The sequence below is a fragment of the Metopolophium dirhodum genome, chromosome 1, assembly GCF_019925205.1.
Source record: "Metopolophium dirhodum isolate CAU chromosome 1, ASM1992520v1, whole genome shotgun sequence".
NCBI classification, from domain to species: Eukaryota; Metazoa; Arthropoda; class Insecta; order Hemiptera; family Aphididae; genus Metopolophium; species Metopolophium dirhodum.
Genome location: NC_083560.1, coordinates 55,835,134 through 55,861,517, shown reverse-complemented (window position 1 = coordinate 55,861,517; position 26,384 = coordinate 55,835,134). Strand labels below are relative to the sequence as shown.

At 28.4% G+C, this 26,384-nt stretch overlaps 1 protein-coding gene and 1 long non-coding RNA gene across 6 annotated transcripts; one reads left to right on the top strand and one right to left on the bottom strand.

Annotated features, from left to right (window-relative positions):
• The first annotated feature begins 7,894 nt into the window (after window positions 1-7,894).
• On the top strand, window positions 7,895-12,458 carry LOC132936758 (uncharacterized). Its single transcript, XR_009663540.1, has 4 exons — window positions 7,895-8,273; window positions 9,442-9,619; window positions 9,806-9,861; window positions 9,993-12,458. It is a non-coding gene; the product is annotated as an uncharacterized LOC132936758 (long non-coding RNA).
• On the bottom strand, window positions 9,203-25,962 carry LOC132936756 (uncharacterized). 5 transcript variants are annotated; one of them, XM_061003524.1, is made up of 5 exons: window positions 25,150-25,962; window positions 25,040-25,051; window positions 18,897-18,945; window positions 10,566-10,590; window positions 9,203-9,492 (listed from the first exon to the last, which is right to left on the bottom strand). In XM_061003524.1, coding segments are annotated over exons 1-4 (789 nt in total). In that variant the 5' UTR covers window positions 25,876-25,962; the 3' UTR covers window positions 9,203-9,492; window positions 10,566-10,588. The 5 variants fall into 5 exon arrangements, with proteins under 5 accessions (XP_060859507.1, XP_060859508.1, XP_060859506.1 ...); XM_061003525.1 differs by lacking the exon at window positions 25,040-25,051; XM_061003523.1 differs by lacking the exons at window positions 10,566-10,590; window positions 18,897-18,945; window positions 25,040-25,051.
• Window positions 25,963-26,384: the final 422 nt, after the last annotated feature.

Sequence of the window (26,384 nt, the reverse complement as noted above, 5' to 3'; positions counted from 1 at the left end):
AAGATTAATATTTTAAGCATATAGTGGTTAGCAATAGTCCTTAAATATTTAAACATTCAAAAATTTAATAACATATAGTATATGATGTGTATAAAAAAATAATAACTTGGAATACCTTATAAATTTGAATATGGATTTGAACAAACAGCCAATTATTATTTATTATATCTATCAAAATCATCAATATTTCGTAGAATAATAATTGTTCATTAGTATATGTATAATGTATATTATTAGAAAAAAATACTACCTATAGGTATATTGATTACTCTCGTAAGTCTTAATTGATAACACTTTGGTAAAAAAAAATCTTGATCGATAGTTAAATTTGTTTTATTCTTCAATATAAATATTTAATATGTCGACAGTCTAAAGCTGTAATAGGTAATATAAAATAATAATTAATAATACAATTTTAACCTTAAATAATAATAATTAGTGACATTTTAAAAGCAGATTCAGTCACTACATAATATATTATATTATGCTACTAGCCGTTATAATAATTGAATAAATATTAAAAACAAGAAAATGTAAATAAAAAGTTTAATAGGTATACTATAAATATAATATCATCAATATTTTAAAATAATATTGTGTAGGATGTAGGTATAGGTCGTTGGTGTATACAAGTAGGTAGGTGTAACCTGTACAGTATTTTATATCATCAAAAATATCGATTTCAAAAGATAATACATTAGGTATATGATATTGTTATATTTCACAAAAGAAGAATAGATAATGTATGCTGAGATGGTTTGGCCATGTTATCGGAGGTGACTTTGATATAGTGAGATTGGCTATGGAAATCAATATAGAAGGAAAAAGAGGGAAAAGGTGACAGAAAAGAGATTGATAGAAAGAATAGATAAGAAAATAGCTTGTGTGAGTAAAGGTGAAGTGAAGAACAGAGCCCTATGGATGTATAGGACAAGGGTGGCTGACCCGATATAGTTGGAAGTGAAGGGTGAAGACAAAGAAGATGAAGATTTGTATCTTTGACAACAGTGGCTACTACTAGACATTGCGTATCTGGATCTAGAATTGAATTCAAGAAGAAAGAAATATTTAAAAAAAACTTTTATTGTAGATGTGTTATGTGTAGGTACACCTACAACTTTGGTGCATACAAAATACAAATAAAAAAAGGTTGGTATGGTGTAATATAATAAGTTGTATAAATTAAAACAACAAAAAAGCCAGACATGACATAGAGACCGGGTGTTGTGATCTCGTCACGCTTCGCTCGCCTCAGTGCATGATATTATAATTTATAATGATCTATTATATTTTTATTAACTTGGTCGCAATAATCGCATTCAAAAAAATAATTTCTAGTGAGATTTTAGTATTTTTAAATTTAATAATAAAAACAGTCAATTGTATATTATGTTTAAAATTAAATGCGAATAAAGTAAAATTTACAGTGTGAATACTTAATAATCTTGGAATAAAATACAAATCTCATTGTTGATATTTAAAGCTAGATCAAATTTGCCTATTGTATTAAAACTTATCTAATAGAATATCATATAAATAATATATATAGGTAATAGTCATTAAGTAGAAAATTCACTAGAATTCAAGACTAAAACACCAATGGAAAAAAGTTTGAATTTGGACGTTTAAATAGTAATTATTAGTAAATAGTAATATTATAGTATTTATACCTACTGGTAAAAAATCAGAGTAAAATAAAAAATACATCTTGGTTTAGCTTATAGAATCTAAAAAAATATATTATTTTTTAACATTTTTCAGTAGGGTATCAATAATGTACATAATTTAACAAAAATCTAAAGCCATACTGTCGTAATGTCGTGACATATTGTGTCGTGTGATAATTATAAACCAAAATTCTGTATAAATAATATGTAAATAATAATCACGATAGGTTTCAATATTATACAACGATATTTGCATAAAATATTAATAAATAGGTACCTATGTAGGAGGGACCTCTGCACACCCACCCTTGCACACACTAATGATTAGTACAATAAAACTATATTATTATACCTATTTATATATCATATCAAATATTATTGTTATTATTATTAATAATAATAATACAAAAAAGCTGCAGTCAAACTTAAATTTTTTTTTATTGATCATTAAGCCCGGCATCTATGGCTATTAACTGTTTGTTTGTATAGAAGAAGGTACTGTTGGTTTGTAAACACGTGTGTTTGGTTTTGGCAGAATTTCAAATTGGGCACCCGTAGATTTCTGCCATGCCCGGTCGGGGGATGGAGGCCTCTCTCTCCAGACAGTAGTTGCCTGCCCAGAGAGAAAAGCCACCCGTGATTGAGATTCGAACCGGCGACGGCACGCGTCGGAACTAACGCAGTAGTCTACTCGGCCACTCCGTCCCCCAAAACTTAAAAATTAATTGTATTAATTGTATCCATTGGTGACGGCGTGACGCAGGAACGGGGTTGATGCGCTGAATCCCTCCCTCTCCCCCACCATTAACCGTATTATTATTACTTTTTATAAAAAATATTTAGTTATCAAGTTTCAACTGTAATAAACTTGTAAGCAACGACGTAAATTCGTATACGTATTATCAGATTAGCTATAGCCAACATAAATAAATAATGGGACAGTGGAAACCGCTCTGCTGTACGGTAGGATATTTTATATTCTGTACCTACATATTATATTATATTGCTTTTAGTAATAATATAGGTAGGATGAATTCATTTTTGCTAAACCATTTTATTTGCATACCAATTTTACTAAAATGATCAGTATTTTTTTGATTTAAGTATGAACTATTTATATGAAAAACCTTGTATTAAATGTTTAACCCTTTGCTATACAAATTGAACATTTTATTCATTTTTAGTTACAAATTAATTGTGATTTTGTCAAAATTTAACTTTAAATGCTTATAAAAAATGATCATGCTTATGTATCGTTAATATTTTTAAATAAATAAGAACTTATGAGGAACCTTGCTTAGTTGCATTACATTTTTAACAGGGTTGTTATGTTTAAAACACAATATTCTAAACGTTTTATTCATTTTTTAAAACGAATAAAACAATATGTTTAAAACAATGTAAAATCCAAGTGAATATTGGTTTTTTTCGGTTTATTATTAATAGTAAAAAAGCTAAAGTATAAAATAATTATATCTATTACCATCCATAATTAAAATTTTTTTTTTGAAATTTATTAAATAAATTACCAAATTTAAAATGTTTTTACTTAGGTAATAGTTAATATATACATAATATAATTTCCACATATAACTTCCATTCAGAAAATATTTAAAATACATTTAAATAATTCAGTTTTTTTGTTTTTTTTTTTAAAAAATGGAAAAATACACCAACTCTGAAAATTAACCAAAGACAATCTAATAAGCGAAGATTGTCTAATCAAGGTTACCAAACAATTTTTATAATAATTATATTATAATTTTAACAAATTTTAAATTATTTATTTTTATTTATTAGATCCGATTATTTTAAAAAGTTCCTACTGAGCATTTTCAATTTCGACCTCCCAAAAGTACCATTTTGCTTCCAAAACCTCCATCAAAGAAGATGATCAGAGGATTTTTTCTACTAGAAAAGTTGAAATTGTAGTGGCGTTGTACAAATATTTTTAAATACTAAATAGCATATTTGTGTTTTATTTTGAGCATTAGCTGATGATACTTTAATAAAACGTAATTACCTAATATTAAATCATATATGATCAATGACGTGAATCCTCGGGAGAAGGGTGGGTGCTTGTCCCCCCTCTGCCCCACAAAATAATACCAAAATAATTTTGTGGTTAGTATATATTGTGTGTATATGGTGGATCTAGTGGATCCTAGTAGCTGGTGGTAGCGGTTATATACTTACATAATTATATTGTAAATGTATGATTAACTCATAAAGCAGTTACTAGACATGTTTGGAACTGTGGATAATTAACGATGGTGGGTGGGTGCCAGCTGATACATTTCTAGGTTTACCCCCAGTAAAAAAAAATTATTTGCGCCACTGCATTTGATAATATTCTAATTAGGTAGGTATAATAGATATAATAAGTAGATACTAGTTGTAATACTATAATATAGTGTTATTATTATTAATATTTTTATTAGGTAAAGTCGTATAGATACTTAGTTAATAGTTATAATATTAAAATGTATAGGTAAATATAATAATGTCCATGTATATCGCTCTTTTTTCAAGAAATATTAAAACTTAAATGTTTATTCACATTGTAACAAACCCATCACGGAGTAACCGATGAGTCCAATAAGAATGACTTTTTTAATGTAACGAAATATCATTGATTTTACTTTTACGTGAAAATAAGATATGAACCTTTATATATGTATAATAATAATATAACGCCATCTTGCCCATATTGTGCCGAGGGAATGTAAAATACAATATTATGCATTTATGCTGCACAGTAGGAAGATTTAACAGGGAAAAAGCATATAACTAAACGTAATAATACGTAGATACACCTATATAACTATTTCTACATTGTACATTTTATATAATGTACTTCCGTACATAAACACATAAAATTATTTGTAGGCGCCTATATTATCAATTTAGTACTTCCAAACATAGCTGGCAGATTAGATCATATAACTATTTGAATATAGAATTTTATTTAGATAATAATTACCTAAATGTAATTTTCAATACATTATTATTCAAATAAATTGATGCGAAAATATTTTTTCGTTTCTTTGTAATCTTATGAATCAATAAAATATATTGACCGCTAAACTATAGAATATTGTTACTTTATTTTCGATTTATATAATCTTTTAAAAACAAAATGTATTTGAAACTAAAATAATAATATTTTATTTTATTTTAGGTATATATATAAACAAGTATAATGTAAATTAATTATTTAAGTATTTGATTTAAATACAGGTACTAGGTAGTATAAATAACAAAAAAATGTATTGTTAGGAATTTTACATATAAATTTGGTTATGTGACATTTTTATATTATGTATACGAGAAACCCAACAATTTGGAAAAATTATTTTATAATATGTAAATACGTTAGTTTTACTTATATTTTGTGCACAGTGTATAGTTATATATGTGCATTGATGCAGATATACCCTATACAACATCATTATATATACACGGATACACCCTCATATTATAATCCCTTTTTGGCAGTACGCACGTGGCATAAATTACTATATAGTATCTAGGTAACAATAGCAATATATAATAATATGTACTGCTAAATAGATTTCAGGCAAAAGTCCATTGGTGGACTTTTAGAAGGGCTTTAATACTTTATAGTGGTACAACGTTATATAATAATCAGCTGTGGAAAACTTAGGTAATTGTATGCGTTTATTCCAACTATAACTTTTTAATGTGATAGTTTATAGTCTCAGCCACTCTCAGGTCCGGAAATTACATAGACAGTAATAAAATTGATACAAGTTTGCTGATAATTAACTAATAATTAATTGCTTAACTGAAAATGTACGGGGATTGTAGAATATAATTTTTTACTTGGTACGTCCACATGAAATACCTAGGTAAGTACCTCATTCGTCATTGATTGCTTACACCTGCAGTGGCGTGTTGACCGCGATTTTGAAGAGCAGTTGCCCGATAATTTTAAAGTGGTAGGTGGGTGGATGAGTACTAGATTTAGTGTGAAATTAAAGTACAAGACTAACTTTATCTGAATATGATATTTAATATAAGAATAATAACTTCAATAATAAGTATTATAATGTCAAGTTAATCAAGGGGTGGTAGGTCATTTGAAAAATGAATTTCTCGATAAAATATTTCACTTCGCCACGCCATTGGCCTACACTGATTCATGATTGCAAGCTACAATACTACCTAACACGTTAATAAAGTGATGATGACTGATGAGGAATTAACTGCTAGAAAATAATTGGGGTAGGGGGAGGGTTTAGTTCGTAGTTAACGGTACTTTAAACATTAATCAATTATTGTATATTACTGCTAAAGCTCGCTATTATTGAACAACGAAAAATAATTGACAAAATCTGGTAGGTACCTACGACTCATTTAGTTATTATTAGGTACTAATATAATAGAGAGTTTATATAATATTATCCACCATACACTGAAAAAATTAAGAAACTCGACATTTTTATTCTATCAGCTAACTTTTGCAAGTCTCATCCGTAATTTTTTTCTTTCGTATATGGATTAAGTCCATATCATTATGGATTATGATGATTCCAGTATAAAAACTAAAAGTAACATAAAAAAAATGACTTTGTTAATGTATTATGTCATAAATCTTACTCAGTCAGACGTTAGTAATAACTAATAAGCAATACCATTGAGTATCTACCAACTCGATGGTACCTACCTATAGTAGTATACTATCTATCCTCATTGTTAATAATCATGTAAGGTCCGGCGCCTGTAGAGATAGAGGGCGCTTGTGTGACTGCACGATAATAATATTATTATACCACTAATATTTTATGATTTAATTTTTTTGAGGATTAAATTATATATTTATACCTATAAATTATAATATATACTAAATATAATGTATTAAGGTATAAATAAATAATAAATAAAATTTTTTTTTTTTTATCTAATACATTTAAATGTGTCAGAATATTTCATGCTATTACTGCAAGTTTAAACAATTATACAATTTAAAAAAATACAATGTTGCAGTGTTAGTTGTTCTGAGTCGTAGTTGGTTTACCTATACCGGATAGTCTTAACTCTTAAATAAAACAACGAAAAAAAGAAAAGAGAAGATATATTAATAGTTGATAGCTGTACGTATAATGGTGCGTAAATTTTAATGAGAATTTAAATTAGAATTATCTGGTCGATCGATGATTATTATCAACAATTTAACGATTCAATAAATGGAAATGACGTAGATTTAAAATAAGATGCTGCTATTATAAGCTTTTACAAGCAATTCCCGATAACAATAGTGTCATTATGCAGTATCGAATATCGATATAGAACGTGTACTATCACATATTAAGTGACAGAAGATCAGAGTTAGTGTATTTTTTCATTTTTGAAAAAACTATATTTTTTGTTTTTAACTGTTTTTTGTTGTTAAAAACGATGTTTAAGATGTTTTAAACAAAATAAATTGTTTGAGTCTTAAACAGTTAAAAACAATGTTATAAACAGTAAATTTAAAATAACTTAATATTGTAGTTTAATATTATGTAATTTACTTATATGCCAATATACCGTGTACTATATGTATAATATATGTTTCACTATTTATTACTTATTTTAAATCTAAAAAGTATTTATAATGTATCTTAAATATTTTCTTAATGGATGTTTTATGTGGACATTATATTATGTATGATATAGAATCATTGTATACGAAAAATAGTCTGACAGCCTAAATTATATTACTATACCTAGTCTATTATAGTCTATAGTACCTATACCTAGGTGGCTGGGTACATACCTAATTTGAGGATATTATTGCTACTAAAGTAATTTACTTCCGAAAACATTTGAAAATGTCATTGTGTGTAAGTATACTGTACAATAATTTACTTTAAAAATGTCAAGTGACAACGAATAATATTTTTAAATTACAAAAACTAGGTACCTACAACCGTTAATCAGAATTATTCGTTTAAATATCTGATATCGTCCAAATTTGAACTTAAAATATCTATAAACATTAAACATAAAACTTTTGTTTATATATTTTTTGGTTACAATAAGAACTAGCTGGTACCTTCTCCGAAGTTCGAAAAACCTTATTTAAAATTTTCTGGACGGCCATATTAATATGTATAGGATATTCTATATCTTTGCGTGGACCGAAACATGGTTATCAATTATCAGTAAAGTTATCACTAGTAAATTATGTTCATGATAATAATTTTATAGTTTACTTTTTAATTTATATCATTTTATTTTTGTTGTCTGTGGACTATGGTCTATAACTCTACAGTACATATGTAGTTTAAAACTTCTAAATAATAATTAATAGTAGTTTTACATTTAAATAACTACAAATTATTATGATCAATAACTCATAAGAGTATGAATGAAGATAAAGCACTAAAATATGACAAGTTGTTTTGAAATTAAATAAGCACGTATTCTACAATGTCCCCATAGGCATTACAAATTTTTTGATTTAAAAGTTACAGAAAGGAAGACTAAAATAAAAATAAAATTACGTCCAATGGAAAAGATGTAACTACTAAAACAATTTAAAGAGATGTGTGCATTTTGTCAAGGTTTTGTGGTAAAAAATAGGACCAAAGCTGTTGTGTATGTATTGATTTTAAACCAAATTTTAAATAGTTACACAAAATATATTAATTGAATTTACATTATTTATTATTTATGATTTTAAGTTTTAAATATAAATATGGAAAATACAATTTTTCATTTAAAAATTAAACAGTTAAAAACGTTAGATTCCACATAACTTTTTCTGGAATTTATAAAAGTAGAGGGTTTGTACATAATTCATTTTATTTTATGCATTTAAAAAAAAATTATTAACTTGAGTTTTGTATGATCCCGCTTCAACTTCCAGGGTTATTAGTATCTATAAAATTTTTCTTTATTATTCGGTACCTAAATTTAATATGGGGTGCCTATATAAAATATCTTTTGAATCAATTTAAGTATAGTAGGTATTATTTAGAACATATTCTTTTTATTAAGTACCTACATATAACTGTTAAAATATTTGTATAAAAGTAGTTATTTCTTATATATACACATGTTACATTTAATAGTGAACTATAAAGTATAACAATTTGTATTTGCTTGGTTTATGTTGTAACTGACTTAAGAACTTGATAGATTTTTTTATTTTAGCATCTTAGACCTTAGTAGACAGTAATTGTTTTAGATAATACTTACTTTTTGGAAATTTGCATGCGTTATAGTTTTTAATTTTGTAGTTCCATACTTCCATAAGGTACATATCTAATTTTACATAATTATACTTGTGTATTATAGTAGATATATAAACACTATGATTATACATACTTGTATTTATAATCAATAATAAAACTAATTATTTTTGGTAAATATAAAATTCTTGTTATCCAATGACATTTTTAAACCATTGTCTATGTGACCATGCTCCATGAGCAATAAAACATTATAATATAAACATATTATAATTCTTGTACATATAAAATATAATACACTAATTCAAGAATCGTTAAAATATATTATTTTATTTTAATTTTATTACATAAATATTTTAATTTGTTGAGGTTGTAGTAGGTGCTTACCTACTGTACTACTGTTTACAGTGTATTTTTTATTAATAAGTTTAGTTTAAGATCATCTTGATTACACAATAATTGATTATGCATCAAATTTTTTTCTTAAATATTGTATTTTTAGCCTTTAATAAGATTAAATATTAGAATTTAGTTTTCATTATTTTGTACAATATATATTTGTTATATTCCAGGTGAAAGATGGAGTGTATAGTATACTTGTAAGGGTTACGGACTCTGCGACTCTGTAAATAATATAGTAAACAATAAAAATAAAGAAATTAAGAAAATTGATCGTAATATTGAATTGAATTAAAGTATAATACAAAAAAATCAAGTGGAATGCAGTACTTATTGACTACAAGTTGACTGGTAATTGGTAATCATACATTTACAAATTTTTCTTTATAGTTTTATAAGTACAATTATTGTTCTATTGTAAACCTAATTGTATTTAATAGTTTTATGTTATAACTTTAACTATATAAGTCATGTTGAATATGGTATAGCATGATAACCATTGTCCAACATTTTTGTATCTGATTCTACTCATTTCAGGGGTTTGTACATAATGCAGTATTCAATGATGAACAGCCATCAACATATCAGTTCATGTATGCGGAATATTAAGTGAATTAATTTCTTATTGCTCTTGATGGAATATAATAATATACAACCAAGAGTAAAATATAATATGTATAAAAAAAATGGAAATTAATTATTATTCTTAATATATTCTTTGCAGATCCAATTATACTGTGTTAAGTATTATAAGAACAAGACCCATTGCAGAAATACATGTTGAACAAGTTGTGTAGAACCTAATGTTAATGTGCAGCTTCAGAAAATTAGTTGCCACTATTTGATTCTCTACTTGAATAGAGATTATAGAATATAATAATTTATAAATTAATAAGTATTAAAATGTATAGCTATCAAATGCTATAGCATTTGTTGAAAAATTTAGAGTTAAGTATGATGGCCCTATATTTTTGTATGTTATAAATGTTAAGATTAACACATTAAGATACATTATACAGTCAAATCTCGTTAACTGAAACTTCAATAACTCGAAAACGTCAATAACTCCAATTTATTCTTTCCTCCTTGAAGGGGTTTTAAGTGGTTCTTAAGGTATATAACTCGAAAAATACATGAGTAAAATTTATTTTTATTCCATTCAAAAATCGAGTTATTGAGACTCGACTGCACTGGTAAATGTGTCAATTAACCAATTATTTCTAGTAGGTGATTGGTTGCAGTATACATTTTATTTATTAAGCTTAATTTATACTAAAACAAAAAAATAAAAACTTACATTTAATTTTTGATTGTTTATAACTCTGAATTAATTAAAATAAATTCATAATTATTATCAGTCTCATTTATAAATTATACATTTATTAATAATAAAATATATTGTATACATTTTGTTCATAACTAATTTATCTTATAATAACTATACTATGTGTGTAATATAGGTAGGTAGGTATTATCCATTTCAATAAATGGATATCCAATGTCCATATTATGTATTTTCGTTAAAATTTACGATGTGAATGAATTTCTCTGTCTGGACATCCAGTACAAAAAAAAAATTGATTTCACTAAGTGGATGTGACATATTATATGTATAATATACCTAAATGAATATAGGTACCTGCATACTTAAATAAAAGGTATACATTTAGAGAAAAATTAAATAATATCTACATCTTAGTATAATAATTACTATATTTTAATTAAACGGTATTATTATTATTATAATTCATTCAAGTATTTCAAGTATTTATGAATGCTAATATACAAATATATAAGTTATAGGTAACTATGGTTAATGGGCTATTCCATGGAACTCCCATGTACCCTAAATCCATTTGTGTTGGTCATGGGAATTAGGAATTGCTACTTTCTAACTTAATGAGTTGAATTGAATATATAAAAAAATCTAACCTAACATGTTTAAAACAAAAAGTATAACTACTAACTTAGTAGTTTATTTTTACTGCAAAAATCCCAATATACCAAGTAAACAGTGGTTCTCAACGTTTTTTCATTCACGTACCCCTTTACCGCTCACCACTATTTCATGTACCCCAAATATCAATTTTGAATATAAATAATATAACGATATAATTTTATCGCATTAATAACAGTAAATCGCAAACTCTACATTGTAATCAGTACACAATTATTAAATATACATTTCTGATCAATCCCTTATATTTCTTGTAATGCATGGATTAAGATATAAACGGTTATTTAACGGTTTTTAATTATGAATTTAATGTAAATTGTAATAACTTACATTTGAAACAAACAATTAACAATTTGAACAAACAGGTTTTTAAATTTATATTTTAAGCTATAAAAAAGAGGCACATGTGCAGCACTCTGCTGTATAGTTAGTCGAGTGGGTCACTGTAATATAGATGTGTTAAATTTGAATTTAAAGATAAATTATTAAATAGGATTTGGAGCGAAGACTGTCCGTCAGCTTATATTATTAAGTATGTTTTATAGTATTATTACTATTAAAGTAATTTATTTTACATTTTTACTGTAAGTAATTAGTAATGTCTGTAATACAGTAGGTAGAATTAATTTTTGATGAAAACACTGCATTTAAAAATGTCAATATGACATACTGACATATACTATTGTCTAATATTTATAAAATTGTACCTCCTCCTTCCCTCCCATTATTTGTTTAATTGTTTATAAATACACCTCTGTGACTTAAGTAAAACAAAATACCTGTATATTTAAGAGTAGAGTGGAAATAAATTAAATTGACAATATTTACAAGAGAAAATCATATTTATAATATTTCTCATACCAAATTATAAGTCATTATAATCATAATTAAGTATTAATCCGACTATGTATCCGCGTATAAATACTGTATCTAACATTAATATAGAATACATTTTAAGTGTTTATTTATGGTACATTAATATTTCATATTAAATTTGTTAAATCAGTCAGTAGCTGATTAAAGTGTATTCAGAAAGTGCTAAAGCTCCAAGCAATATTTCATACCATAAATTTAGTATTTACTAAATAGGATAATATAAAAAAAATATTGATTTTTTTGTTACCTAATATTGCAATATATTTTGTCATTTAAATTTATTTAAAAATAATAATAATAAAATGTTTTTATCTTAATTTATATTTTATTATACATTTATAAAGTATTTTTCATAACCTTTAGGTACCTATATAAATCTTTAAAAATATATTTTTCAATGTTCAACAATATCAAGCTATCAAAATGATTTTGCTCCATAGACCATATAAGCCATGTCTTAGCATTTAGCTTTAATCCTTCCCATAGCGGAAAAGAATTGTTTACAAGTAGATGATTAGTTAACGGGTAGTATTAACGGTACTATTGACATTTTTCTTAAATTGTTATTATTAATAACTGCTTCATATGCAACTTTTAATAGTTCACCAAGTTCGCGGGGGGTTAGATGTGTTTATTTTGATACAATTATTGTGAATAGTAGCCAGTAGGTAATGAATAAAAGCGTCAGAATCAATAATAGTATTACATTTTTATAAAAATCCTTACACATAATATAAAGCCTAATTTTTGGTCTGTATTTTTTATAATTTTAAACTAATACCTTTAAGAACAACTTTTGAGGAACTTTGTTTTACATTTTCAATCTTTTTGGATTATAAAAAAAAGTTATCAACAAATTCGAGAACAATGTAAAAGATTTTAAATGTTAGGTAGGTACCTATTGAATAGATAATTAAAAAAAGCTAAAATATTTTGAAAATAACTTCATGACTATAAAATACTAATGTGAATATTTTGTGAAAATGTCAAGTCTACAGTTATTCCTTTTTGAATTAGAAACAACAAAAAATAAAATTGATTTCGTGAAAAACGGGTGTTGCATAAAAATCTGTATTCGCGTTTCCTTATTCGCAAGGTATCTTCGTTTATTTGATAATGTTTTTTTTTTAATTTTTCCCAAATATTTTGAGAATAGTAATAAATTTTACAAAGTATTAACCAGATTCAATTATTACTAGAAATGTTGAAACATCTTTACTTCTCCGAAAAGTAGGTAATGACTAATGACGGACGCAAAATTATTTTTTAAAAAACCACACATTGTAAAACCATTAAATGCATCCACTCGAAAAAAAAATAGGAAAATTCTCATAACCCACTAAAAAATGTAAATATCGTAAAGCATCAACGTAAAAACATGATTAAATTTTACATAGGTATAATTATCGTACATTCTTATCATCAACTCATTCAGTTTTACTTTAATACCAAAGGTGGGTAACAACATAAAGTTGATTCTGCAAAACACTGCAAATTTGAAATGTGGTAGGTGCGTTTGTAAGACGGTGACAAATTACAATAACACTACATGCGGGTGTGGTGATTGGTGAAGCGTTAAAATACAGTATTTTGAATTAGAATTAAATCAGATACCTATACTATTAAAAAGTTCACCAATCACAGAGTCATAGGTAGGTAGGTACTATATGTATTACTATGTAGTACAAGACGAATCCAAGTATCGGCTTTCGCCCATCAGTAGTTCGTGAATATAAAGTAGGTAATAATATATTATAGGCATGACAAAAATGTTTGCGACTGACTGGGTCCTTTATGCATTCTTAGACCGTTTATTCGATTGTGATGAAATTTGGTACAGAGATAGATTATACCTTGGGGAAGAAGATATGCTAAAGTTTGTCGCGAAAAAAGTAAATAACAAATTCTCAAACAGGGATTTTGAGATCATTATTATTATTTGATTATAAATGGTTGATATTAGTTTTAATAATTATTATTAATATGCGATAAGCCCGTGTATCTTAGTACAGAGTGTATCGAGTTCGAACCACGGTTTTGGTGGATCAATTTTTTAATACTTCAGAGTTAAATACACTTACGTAGGTACCGCGATATATCTCAGGTTGATTTCCTACCTTATAATATACTGCTCGCATAATCACAAAAACATAGCAATAGCAACGCATTGCCGCGTGACCTACTATTATAAAGGTAGGTACTTAATATAAAAATGTAAAAATAAAAATAACAATTGCATGTTTAACTTTTAAATTTTAAAGATATTCACCACAGACCACGATTATGAATTTGTTTCGAACATTGTGGAATCGATTCGTTTTAAGTATTATAAATGAGTGTATATCGTATATTGTACTCGCACACTTTAAAATAATAACAATAACCACATCGGATGGTGAGTACTAGAGCGCGCCACGAACACGTCTCCTCGCTGTCTTGAACAATCCTGAACGATACGGCGACCATCGATGCCGATAGATAGCGTTTGTTGATGATGGTGTATCGACGACCGTCGAGCGTGAAGCTTCAGCGCAAGTTCCTGAACTTCAGTAGCAACCACCACCCCTACAGCCACCTCATGTAGACTTTGGGCGTCTTGCCGATCCGCTTGAGTCACCGGCCACCGTCTGTCGGTCCATTACGGCCGTTAACGTAGACACGACCAAACCGTAAGACTCGCGTGGGCCTCTGGAATATTGTTGCTTAAGTATCCTGGCGACTGGTTGTACAATTGCATCAGTAGTGGTTACAACTTAACCATTACATTTCATATGATGAAGTAACTTTATGATCTTCACTGATTAATTATGTTACGCCAATGAGAACTTCTCCAGAGGATCTCATTGGAATTCTGATGCCACAACTATTGATGCCAGTTGAATTTAATTATTCAACGCAATACTTTTAAAATTAATCATCACCTTTTAAGAATCTTAATTACTGTTTCACTCTTTAAGATTGTAATTACCACCCTCCCCCCATCTTGACCACAGTTCAAAATATTTCATTATCAGCCGCTTGAAAATTGTTAGTTATTGATTTTTGCTTCATAGTGGTTCTTGCTTAAAAAAATTAAGGAACTATAATAATACACCAAATACCATTTTTTTTCTTTAATATTCAAATGTTGTAACTTATAATAATAATTAATAAAGTACAATATTGTGAACTTTTATAAACTAATTATGAATTGTAATTCTTTCAAACATTGTCATTTATTAGACAATACTTATTTGAAGTCTGAGATGTACCATTTACTGATACAGTCAGTAACCAATAAATTAAATTAATACAAATATAAATTTACATTTTTTTTTTAATACATATAAATCCGAGCCCTAATAATAAGATTAGATTAGAATCTATTATAATTCATTTGTTGTTTTTATAAAATACAAAATATTCTATTCAATTTCATTTATAATTAAATATTATATAATATTGTTTTACTTAGATATATACATATATGTCACTTTCATTATATTATAATTAATTATATAATATATAATATTTCAATTTGATTACTTATACTGATTATACTTACCTACAGTTTACAAAATATATTATAATTTCATATAGGTACAATATTCAATATAAAAGTAAGTTCGTCTTGTTATATTGACCATTTAATTGAAAAAATGGGTGTATGTGGCAGTGGCACACCCAGGATTTTTGTACTGTGGGTCTGCTTAACTTACGAGAGGCCATTGTGCATATAGAAACTTCAACCAAATATGTATTAAAAAGTCACTCGTGATTTACCTTATTAGTTATTTACATCACATTTTTTCAGTTTTGACCGTCATTAAGAACGCACGTGTTATTCCGTTTCCGTTTTTGATGCGAAAAAGTTCATATACGATTATTGTACACGAGTTTATACTAATGCGTATTTTCCAGTGTGTAAATTTCAAATTTATAAATTATTATGCCTTGTATTCAAATTAAATGTACAGATTGCATAACTCACAAAGAAGACTCAATTCGTTGATTGAAAAAAAATCTTTATTTTTTCTGCGCTGGTTATACGGAACCAAATTTAAAAAAATTAACTTTCAGCTCGAAGTCAAGATTCTCATGTGAAACCAGCTTATTATCTACCAATAAATCTAAGATAAAGATGGATTTAACTCGTGGTAACGATGATAAATTAGAGGAGATAATTAATTCAATGAATTTTATGAGTTTGAATCTTATAATGCCAAAATTGATTCAGTATTCTAAATTTTCAAATTACATTTAAAAATAAAAAACTTAATAATTAAATTAATTCATTAAAGACTAAACTTCATGAATTGGAACAACACAACCTTCGTCATAGTATTAAAATAAAAGGGATTTGAGGGAATATCGATTTTATATTTTATTGTTATTTGACTTTGTATTTGAGTTTCAAAATAAACAAAAAAATGTTGTAAATTTAAATGATGTTTAAATTGTTTTGAAACAATATTTAGAGAAATCGATTTGACATTCCCTCAAAAATATTATTCTCTATCTTTTTTGTAATGGGTGATTTTACTCTAAGATTACTTAAAAACATAGAAAAACCGATTCTGCGCAAATGCGTTTTGTCTATGTTGCGCGTGGGCCAGAGAGAGAAAACCAATAGTGCGCTGACATCCTCTTAATTGATTATACTAATCCACTGTAGGTGGAATTAATTAAAAACGACAAACTTGGTATAACTTTGATACTTTAGAGTTAAATCATACACTTATGTACAAACAGCACAGGGTCCGCGATCTACCACAGGTAGAGAGCCTACCTGATAATATACTGCTACGAATCAAAATTTTTATTCCGGGAAACAGAAAAGTTAAGATAAATCTAGAACATCATACACCGAATATTAAATAACGCATTGAACAAAGTTTGAGTCATATTGTTAAGGCTAAAGAGCTCATTAGGCGGGCTTTGTAAGTGGTTTAGTGGACTGTATTTTGTAAGGTACGTTTTTCTCTATTGGTAATTTTTATTCCGGGAAACAGAAAAGTTAAAATAATCTAGAACATCATACACCGAATATTAAATAACGCATTGAACAAAATTTGAGTCGTATACAGTTTGTACATTTAACGGGTAACGAAGTGCACGGGATAGCTAATATTATACATAATTTATTTGTAAATTTATATTTGTATTAATTTAATTTATTGGTTACTGACTGCATCAGTAAATGGTACATCTCAGACTTCAAATAAGTATTGTCTAATAAATGACAATGTTTGAAAGAATTACAATTCATAATTAGTTTATAAAAGTTCACAATATTGTACTTTATTAATTATTATTATAAGTTACAACATTTGAATATTAAAGAAAAAAAATGGTATTTGGTGTATTATTATAGTTCCTTAATTTTTTTAAGCAAGAACCACTATGAAGCAAAAATCAATAACTAACAATTTTCAAGCGGCTGATAATGAAATATTTTGAACTGTGGTCAAGATGGGGGGAGGGTGGTAATTACAATCTTAAAGAGTGAAACAGTAATTAAGATTCTTAAAAGGTGATGATTAATTTTAAAAGTATTGCGTTGAATAATTAAATTCAACTGGCATCAATAGTTGTGGCATCAGAATTCCAATGAGATCCTCTGGAGAAGTTCTCATTGGCGTAACATAATTAATCAGTGAAGATCATAAAGTTACTTCATCATATGAAATGTAATGGTTAAGTTGTAACCACTACTGATGCAATTGTACAACCAGTCGCCAGGATACTTAAGCAACAATATTCCAGAGGCCCACGCGAGTCTTACGGTTTGGTCGTGTCTACGTTAACGGCCGTAATGGACCGACAGACGGTGGCCGGTGACTCAAGCGGATCGGCAAGACGCCCAAAGTCTACATGAGGTGGCTGTAGGGGTGGTGGTTGCTACTGAAGTTCAGGAACTTGCGCTGAAGCTTCACGCTCGACGGTCGTCGATACACCATCATCAACAAACGCTATCTATCGGCATCGATGGTCGCCGTATCGTTCAGGATTGTTCAAGACAGCGAGGAGACGTGTTCGTGGCGCGCTCTAGTACTCACCATCCGATGTGGTTATTGTTATTATTTTAAAGTGTGCGAGTACAATATACACTCATTTATAATACTTAAAACGAATCGATTCCACAATGTTCGAATCAAATTCATAATCGTGGTCTGTGGTGAATATCTTTAAAATTTAGCGAGACAGCTAAACATGCAATAGTTATTTTTATTGGAGATTGATATTTCAGAATTGTTTTTCTTGTCGGTGGTTTTTACCATTATATGTCATAACACCACAATAATGTAATATATTTTGTACTTTGAACATGTTAAATATAAATAAATAATGTTTTTTTGGTGACATGCTATAACGCTAATAACAGTAAATAGTGACACATTGATTGAGAACCACTGAGTGTAATGGATGTGTTAAATTTCATTTCAATGATATTATAATATCATTGTAGTTGCCTATACGAAAAATAATTCTGAGCTAAGACGGTCTATAATACTAAATATATTTATATCGCTATTTATGTAGGTAATTTATTTTACTAATATTTATACAGTAGGTTGTATTAATATTAGCCGAAAACTTTGAATTTGAAAATGTAATTGTGTGTAGGTATACTATGTAAAAATATATAATCCTATATTTTACAAGTTTTAAGTATCCACGAATAGTATTTTTAAATTACTACAATTAATAAAATCGGTAAGACATTATTATTTGTTAAAATATTTAATTTCGTTAAAATGTTAAATTAAATTGTTTATAAAAAAAACAGTGTTTATATATTTTTTGAATACTTACAGTATGAACTACTTATGACTTTATGAGGAGCCTTGTTTTCAATCCTTAGCTATAAAAATTAAATATTTTATTTTTTATATTTTTGTGATTTTGACGATTGATGATTTACATGTCAATATTTGAAATTTAAATACTGAAAAAAAAAGTTGTACGCATGTATATTTATTGGTATTATAACAACTTATGGGGAACTTTGTATTTCATTTTCAAGCTTTTTGACTCAGTGGTAAATTTTTTAATAGTATATATTATAATGTACAATAATATATGTAATATAATATTATATAGTTTAAATAATAAAAAATAAAAAATTCATACTACAATATAATATATGTATAATTTATTATAGTTCAATAATATCTACAATATCATATATTATTATATATTATACAGTATAATATTATATTATATATTACACAAACATGTTATTTATTTTTATTTTACAGAAATATTATGTTTTGAATTATTATACTAAGTTTCCTACTTTATCCATTATTTTATATAAGTAGGTAACTTTAAATAACTAATAAAAATCTTAATCGATAAAGTCAATTAAGGAATTTAAATCAAAAAGGTATATATATTATATTGTATGTACTTATATGTCGGTTATAAATTTAAATAGGTAATTTATTAAAATAATAATAATTTTACTGTTGTAATTTTAATTATTTAATTGTCTTTTTTCTTCAGATTTGTATTTAATACTTATAGGTATATTTATAATATAGGTACAACCTATATAATATATTATATCAACTTTATATTTAAATAGCGAGTCTAAAGAGAGGGAAAATTGTGCGGTTATTGCGATTTTACTAAGGCTACCCGCGGAAGTATTGTTATAAACTAGGGGGGGGGGATAATGGTAAACATTTTAAATAGAGGTAAGCTGGTAAATATATTATTTTTGGCTCACCTCAGAACAGTATAGTTTTAGTGTATTATTATTTATTGCTATTAGAAATTTGAAACTGATGATAATATCATTCAATAAATGATTTTGAGCAGATTCCGTTTTTGTTATACAGTAATACTATATAATATACTGTATATAGCTGGTAATAGGTATATTATAGGTATACATAAGTGTAATAGTATTTACGTCTTATATATGGGCTATTTTTAAAATGTAAAATATCTACCCATATTACATATAATAAGTAATTAATGGGTTTGGACATTAATTGAACATAGAAATGGATTTATGAGTCATGTGCTGCAGTGACCTCGTATTAAAATGTTGGTAGTTAAAGCTAGAAAGGATTAATGGGCGTAGAGACATATAGTGCGTTATCCTCAGTGCAAGAAATAAGTGTAAAGAGCACCGCCACACCCGCGAGTGTTGTCTCCGTCTTACAAACGCGTAACATACCAAATTTACGCTCAGAAATTCACGTTTTATGATGTTAGCTTAAAGATTAGAGTGAATCGACCTATTATGAAACTTGATGGTAAGAACATTATCTGTGTTTCGTTGGAAGTTTTTTTATGATAATTTAGTTTTTAAGTGAGTTATGAGCATTTTTAATTTACATTTATTATACACGCATAACTCATTTAAATAAAACATAGATAATGTTCTTACCATCAAGTTTCATAATATGTCGTTTCACTCTAATTTTTAAGCTAATGGCATAAAACTTGAACTGCTGAGCGTAAATTTGGTATAATGTTACGCGTTTGTAAGACGGAGACAGCACATGTGGGTCTGGCGTTCTCTTAATTATTATTATAAGATAAAAGATTGATTGGAATGATACCAATAAAAATCAATTCCTAACGAAACTTAGTCCAATAAATTGTATACATCGGAGATATGAGTAGTGGAAGTGCATTAAGGGAATTGGGAGCTAAAAAGCCCTATTGATACTGTTTCATATTATCATTCTCATTTATAAGTTAATTTATAAAAAGGTTTGGTCGTGTGGACTGTGGATAGGCATAGGCGGAAATCCATTAGAATTTCATGGGGGGGGGGGGGCTAACATTCTTAACATCAATGTGAGCGGGTGGCTTCGATCCTAGAAAACTAAAAAAAGGAGTAGGCTTGATGGACTTTTTTGGGGGGTTAAGTCCTCTGGAGCCCCTCCCACCCGATTTCCACCAAAAATTATCAACACTTGTTTTAAATTTAAATTTTAAGCAGCAATATTACGTCAATGTTACTTTTAACGTTGGATGGAATTTAAGGAATTAAAAATACAGTCGTTAAAAAAAAAGTAAAACATTTCAAATGATAACGATAAAAATGTTGTTTTTTAACGATGTAAATCGAGGTTGGCGTTCGGCAATGTTCGAAAATGTAATAAAATATTTCACAATGTTGCAGTAAGTAATTTAAAAATATTAAAAATACTATGGCACAATTTTTACCTAAGTGATAGATAATATCTGTAAATGCAAAGCAGAGAAACAACAGGTTATTTAGAATATATGGATTTATAATCATAGATGTACTTTGAAGAGCTTGGTTTCACAATTTTATTGTTGTCATAAAAATTGCATAGTAAGAAAATAAATATGGTTCTAAAATGTCAGGGATAAAATTGTTTTCCAGCGCCATCAAGGCATCAACGTCTTAACTTTGTTCGCTATTGAGTTGTTGACATGGTCACAATCTCGTATTGGAGTCCCATCAGCTAACAACACAATTTAAAATGTATAGGTATTTAAGATATCTTAAATCGTGGTCAAAACTTAAATCAAAATAACAAAAAGGGAAACATTTAAAACCACACTATTGCAGCGGTGTCTAGAGTCTGCAGCCGGACTTGACGCGTCTTTCTGAGACAACGCAAGCGCCCCGCACAGCAATTCTACTGCGGAAAGAGTGGGCCCTGGGCATCCATGCGGGTCGATAATATTCCGCCCGTGGCAATAATTGCACGCACACTACAACAATGATCACCCGCAATACACTATAGTCAATTACGAGGACGTGATACCCGCAAGTGTTGTCTCCGTCTTATAAGTGCGTAACATAGCAAATTCTACGCAAAGCAGAACACGTGTAGCTTCGTTAGTTTAAACATTAAAGTGAATTGACCTCTTATAAAATCTATGGTAAGATTAATATCTAGACAACCTCATAGGCATTTTATTATATTTTAATTTTTAAGCGAGTTATGAGCACTTTAAGATGTATAAACAATTTACAATTTTAAAATACTCATAGCTCACTTTAAAATTAAAATATAATAAAAAGCCTAAGAGGTTGTCTAGATAATAATCTTACCTTTAAATTTTATAAGAGGTCCATTTACTCTAATTTTTAAATTAATGGAGCTACACGTGTTTTGCTGTGCGTAAAATTTGCTATGTTATGCACTTGTAAGACGGAGACAACACATGCGGGTATCACGCTCTCTTAACTTTCTATAATAATTATTATTTTAAATGTTCATACGCAAACACGCAATACTATTTTCCGAAGCATAATAATAATTATTATTTCATACTGCTGTCCATAAATATATTTAGGGTACTTAGGTCTGTAGTAAAAGAATAATACTCGCACAAATTTACTCCATTTTCTATTTAAATTATAACGATCTTGTAGATTAATATAAATTATGATACGTATTATGTTACAATATTTTGTAGTCAGATGGATTTTCATAACTTAGGTATTCAGTATTGTTCTCAGTAATGAAGAGATATAATTGTACTGTATCCTATATAGGTAGTTTAGTTTTAAATATATTAATATAATAATTACTAGGTATACCAAACATGTCAGACGATTACAGATACTATAGTCTATTCCACGAGAGATCATGCCGGTTCTGCGCATGCAGAAAGAGCCCGTCGTCCGCGGCGAGCCATCGTATCCCCTGCATGCGTTTACATTTTACCGACGACGAACGCACAAGTGCTGCTGCCGCCGGCGAACGCCAAATGTTAAGAAATTGGCGGGGGATGCGCAGCGACGACGAAATTTCGTTTTCCCGCGGCATGATCTCTCGTGGAACAGACTATAATAAAAATCATTTTCCATACTATGGTTGAAAGTTTTTTTTTTAAAATTAATGTCTAATTTGTATTATTCAAATATATTAAGAAGATTTAATGCAGATCGTTTTAAAAGAGTTCAATATAGAATTTTTACTTTATGAATGTGTGCGTAGAAATAAGTGTTCATTATAGTGTGCGTGACTTAATGTAAAGAAATAACGGGGCACTCCCGAACGTCCACACATATTATGTCAACAACGTGTCGTCACGCGCTATCGAATAATATTTCCTTTATTTTTTTGGCTGAAAGTATACATTTTTTGCCAACTGTATTGACTACTTCGATATTAAAATATATTATACTATACTTCTTTTAATATTCGATAAAATTACTGATACCGAATTTCGTCATAAAGTTATTAATTGATGATCCAGTTTTTGACAAAATCGTATTTGTTTTGTTTATAGTAATTCATAAATTAGCCGAAAAGACTTAAAATTTCCAGAAAATATTAATATCATTGTACATTATTTATTTAACTTTCATATAATATCTTGGCACTTTTTGGGCGGTTCCACTTTTTTTGGATTTTATTCAAGTTATGTATACAGTGGCAAAGGGGGCATTTGCCCCCCCCCTCAATCACCATAGTTTCCCTTTGTTTTACACTGTGTTTAGCCAATTTTTGTACTTTAGCACCGACTCCCCCGACCCTCCCAAAATTAGGCCCTGGGATCCGCCACTGATATATAATGACATTATTGTTTGTGAATAAAATACTTGAAATTTTAATACAATGTCAATTTTAGGTTATTCTTACAGCAACTAAAAAATATTAAAAATACATTGTCAGAATTTGTTTTATAAGAGAATAGTTTAAATCTTAACATAATTCGTCGAAATCTCGAAATGTTGTAAATCGTTTACAGTTTAAAAAAAAGTAGTAAAATTAGATATATTTGAGTACTAATTTTTGGGGGGTAACAAATTAGGAAAATCTCGGGGTAGTACTTTTCTTAATAATTAGGAACAATTAACAAAAAATAAAATATGTACAGAACACTTGTTTTTGATAGCAAAATATATTTTGCTTTATTCGCTGTAATTAAGAGGACGCCACACCCGCATGTGTTGTCTCCGTCTTACAAACGCGTAACATACTAAATTTACGTTTAATGCCGTTAGCTTAAAAATTAGAGTGTATTTATTATGAAACTTGATGGTAAGAACATTATCTGTGTTTTGTTGGAAGTTTTTTTTACGATAATTCTGTTTATAAGTGAGTTATGAGCATTTTAATTTACATTTATTATACACTTATGACTCGCTTAAAAACGGAATTATCATAAAAAACTTTCAATAAAACACAGATAATATTCTTACTATCAAGTTTCATAATAGGTCGATTCACTCTAATTTTTAAGTTACCTAACGGCATAACATTTGAACTGCTGACCGTAAATTTGGTATAAATTTACGCATTTGTAAGGCCCGTTTCACATGGACGCGTATCATACGCGACGTATCGCACGTGCGCGTTTTTAGTTTACATTGATTTTCATACGTGCCATACCGGCGAAGGAAACGCGCCATCGTCGTAGACGGAGATAACACATGATGCGGGTGTGGCGTCCTCTTAATAATGTAATACCTCAGAGATATTTTCATTAAACAATTATATTAGTATAAAAAAGTAGAAGAAACCTATAAACACAATTTAGTAAAATATAAAATACTTGGAGGCTAACACGCAGTCTCCACTCAAAATCGTATGTTTATTTTAATATACCCCCCCCCCCCCCCCCTAATGGAATTGGCCTGAAGACGCCTGCTATATCGTACCCCCTTCTCTCTCTAAGCGCTGTTCATCAGTTTATAGGTCTATGGACTATGGAGTAAAGTGCATCTCGTTATTGAGTAAATCACTATAATAGATGATTCAATTTGATTTCAATGATAAACCATTACAATATTATTATCTTCATGAAAAACGATTCTGAACGAATTACTGAGACGTAAATCAACTTATACCTATTACTAAATAGTAAATTAATTTGTTTATATAATATTTTTACTATTATAGTAATTTATTTTACTAAAACTGAATAGGCATTAGCTTAAAATTAATCTAAATATTTTGAAAATATCAAACATATTATGGTGACATGCACGAGATACAACTTACCACCCTTGCTGTCTATTATTGAAATTATTAAATTAATATTACTTATATTATTCTATTAAAATAATAATTTTGATTAATTGCCATTATTTATCTTTATCATAAAAGTTTACCTCTTCGTCGACAAATAGGCTTTCCTCATCAGAATATCCATCCGTCTGCTTAACAGAACTATCGATCCATAAATTCACTTTATCTACTACATCTTTTGGACATTTGGACTCGGAAAAAGCATCTTCATTTAAATCATTAACGACTGCTTCCTTTTGCACAATTGCTACATCTTTGCCCGCTATATAATTATTTCCATCATTATCGTTTTCATCTTCTACATCATTATCCTCCTCCTCCTCATCAGCATAGTTCTCTTCAATAGTATTTTCTTCAGTATTAATAGCTGTACTAGCTGTTTCGGTTGCTTTTTTTTGATTGTCCATCAACATGGAATTACCAACAAGTGTGAATCGCAATCCTGTACTGACATTGAACAGACGTGGTTTCTTTTTCTTTACCTTACATTTTTCAAACACGTTCCGAAATCCTTGGAACTTCTTTTCAATATCCTCAACCGTGTCTTCTTCCAGTACACGACCATTACCTATTTTGGCACCGACTTCGTCTGCATACATAGAAGGAACATACGATTCTTTTATATTAGTTCTCTGACATTGTTTTCGACGTCGATCATTCGATCTGTAGAAAACGCGGAACAACGATTTTTGCTCACGATTACGGACATCGCCTGAAGCTGAACGTACATCGTACTCACAGTTCGGTTTCGGAAGACTTATACCAAGTAACTTTGTCACATAATATTTACAAGTGGCCGCCGTATCCATTGCAAGTATACACTATTATACAAACACATTGTCGATTACTAAATTTCTTATATCATGAACACAATTAATAATATATAAACTACTCATTTGTTGTTAACACGAAAGCATAGTGTACACACAAACGCACACATAGTAAATTGAAATGTGTGGTATGTGTGGTGGATAAGGCATCGTGCGAACATTTGTGCAAACAAATGCACAATGAGGGGACATAAATAATTGCACAATTACACCAGTTTTTAATGTTTACACTTCGTAGGTTAAAAAGATATTTCGCTTTCAGCCTAATATAATCTAAGTATATTTTATATAATATTATATTATAGCTTTTTCACAAGTAAGTACTAATTAGGTTAAATACAATAAGAATAGAATTAAACATTTAATTGAAATGACTTAATATTTTTTTTTAGATTCTGAGTGGAACGATGAATGTATTAATTTTACAATGTGTTTTTTTTTTAATTTAATTTTTATTTTCGTGTCTGTCATCACGGTTTGGGACAGTA

Excerpts from the sequence above, each read along its gene's own strand:
- LOC132936756 (XM_061003523.1), bottom strand. The coding sequence starts at position 25,875 with ATGGATACGGCGGCCACTTGTAAATATTATGTGACAAAGTTACTTGGT. Across the intron at positions 9,493-25,149 it reads GCCTATTTGTCGACGAAGAG|AGTCGCAGAGTCCGTAACCC; the intron begins GTAAACTTTTAT and ends TATTATTTACAG.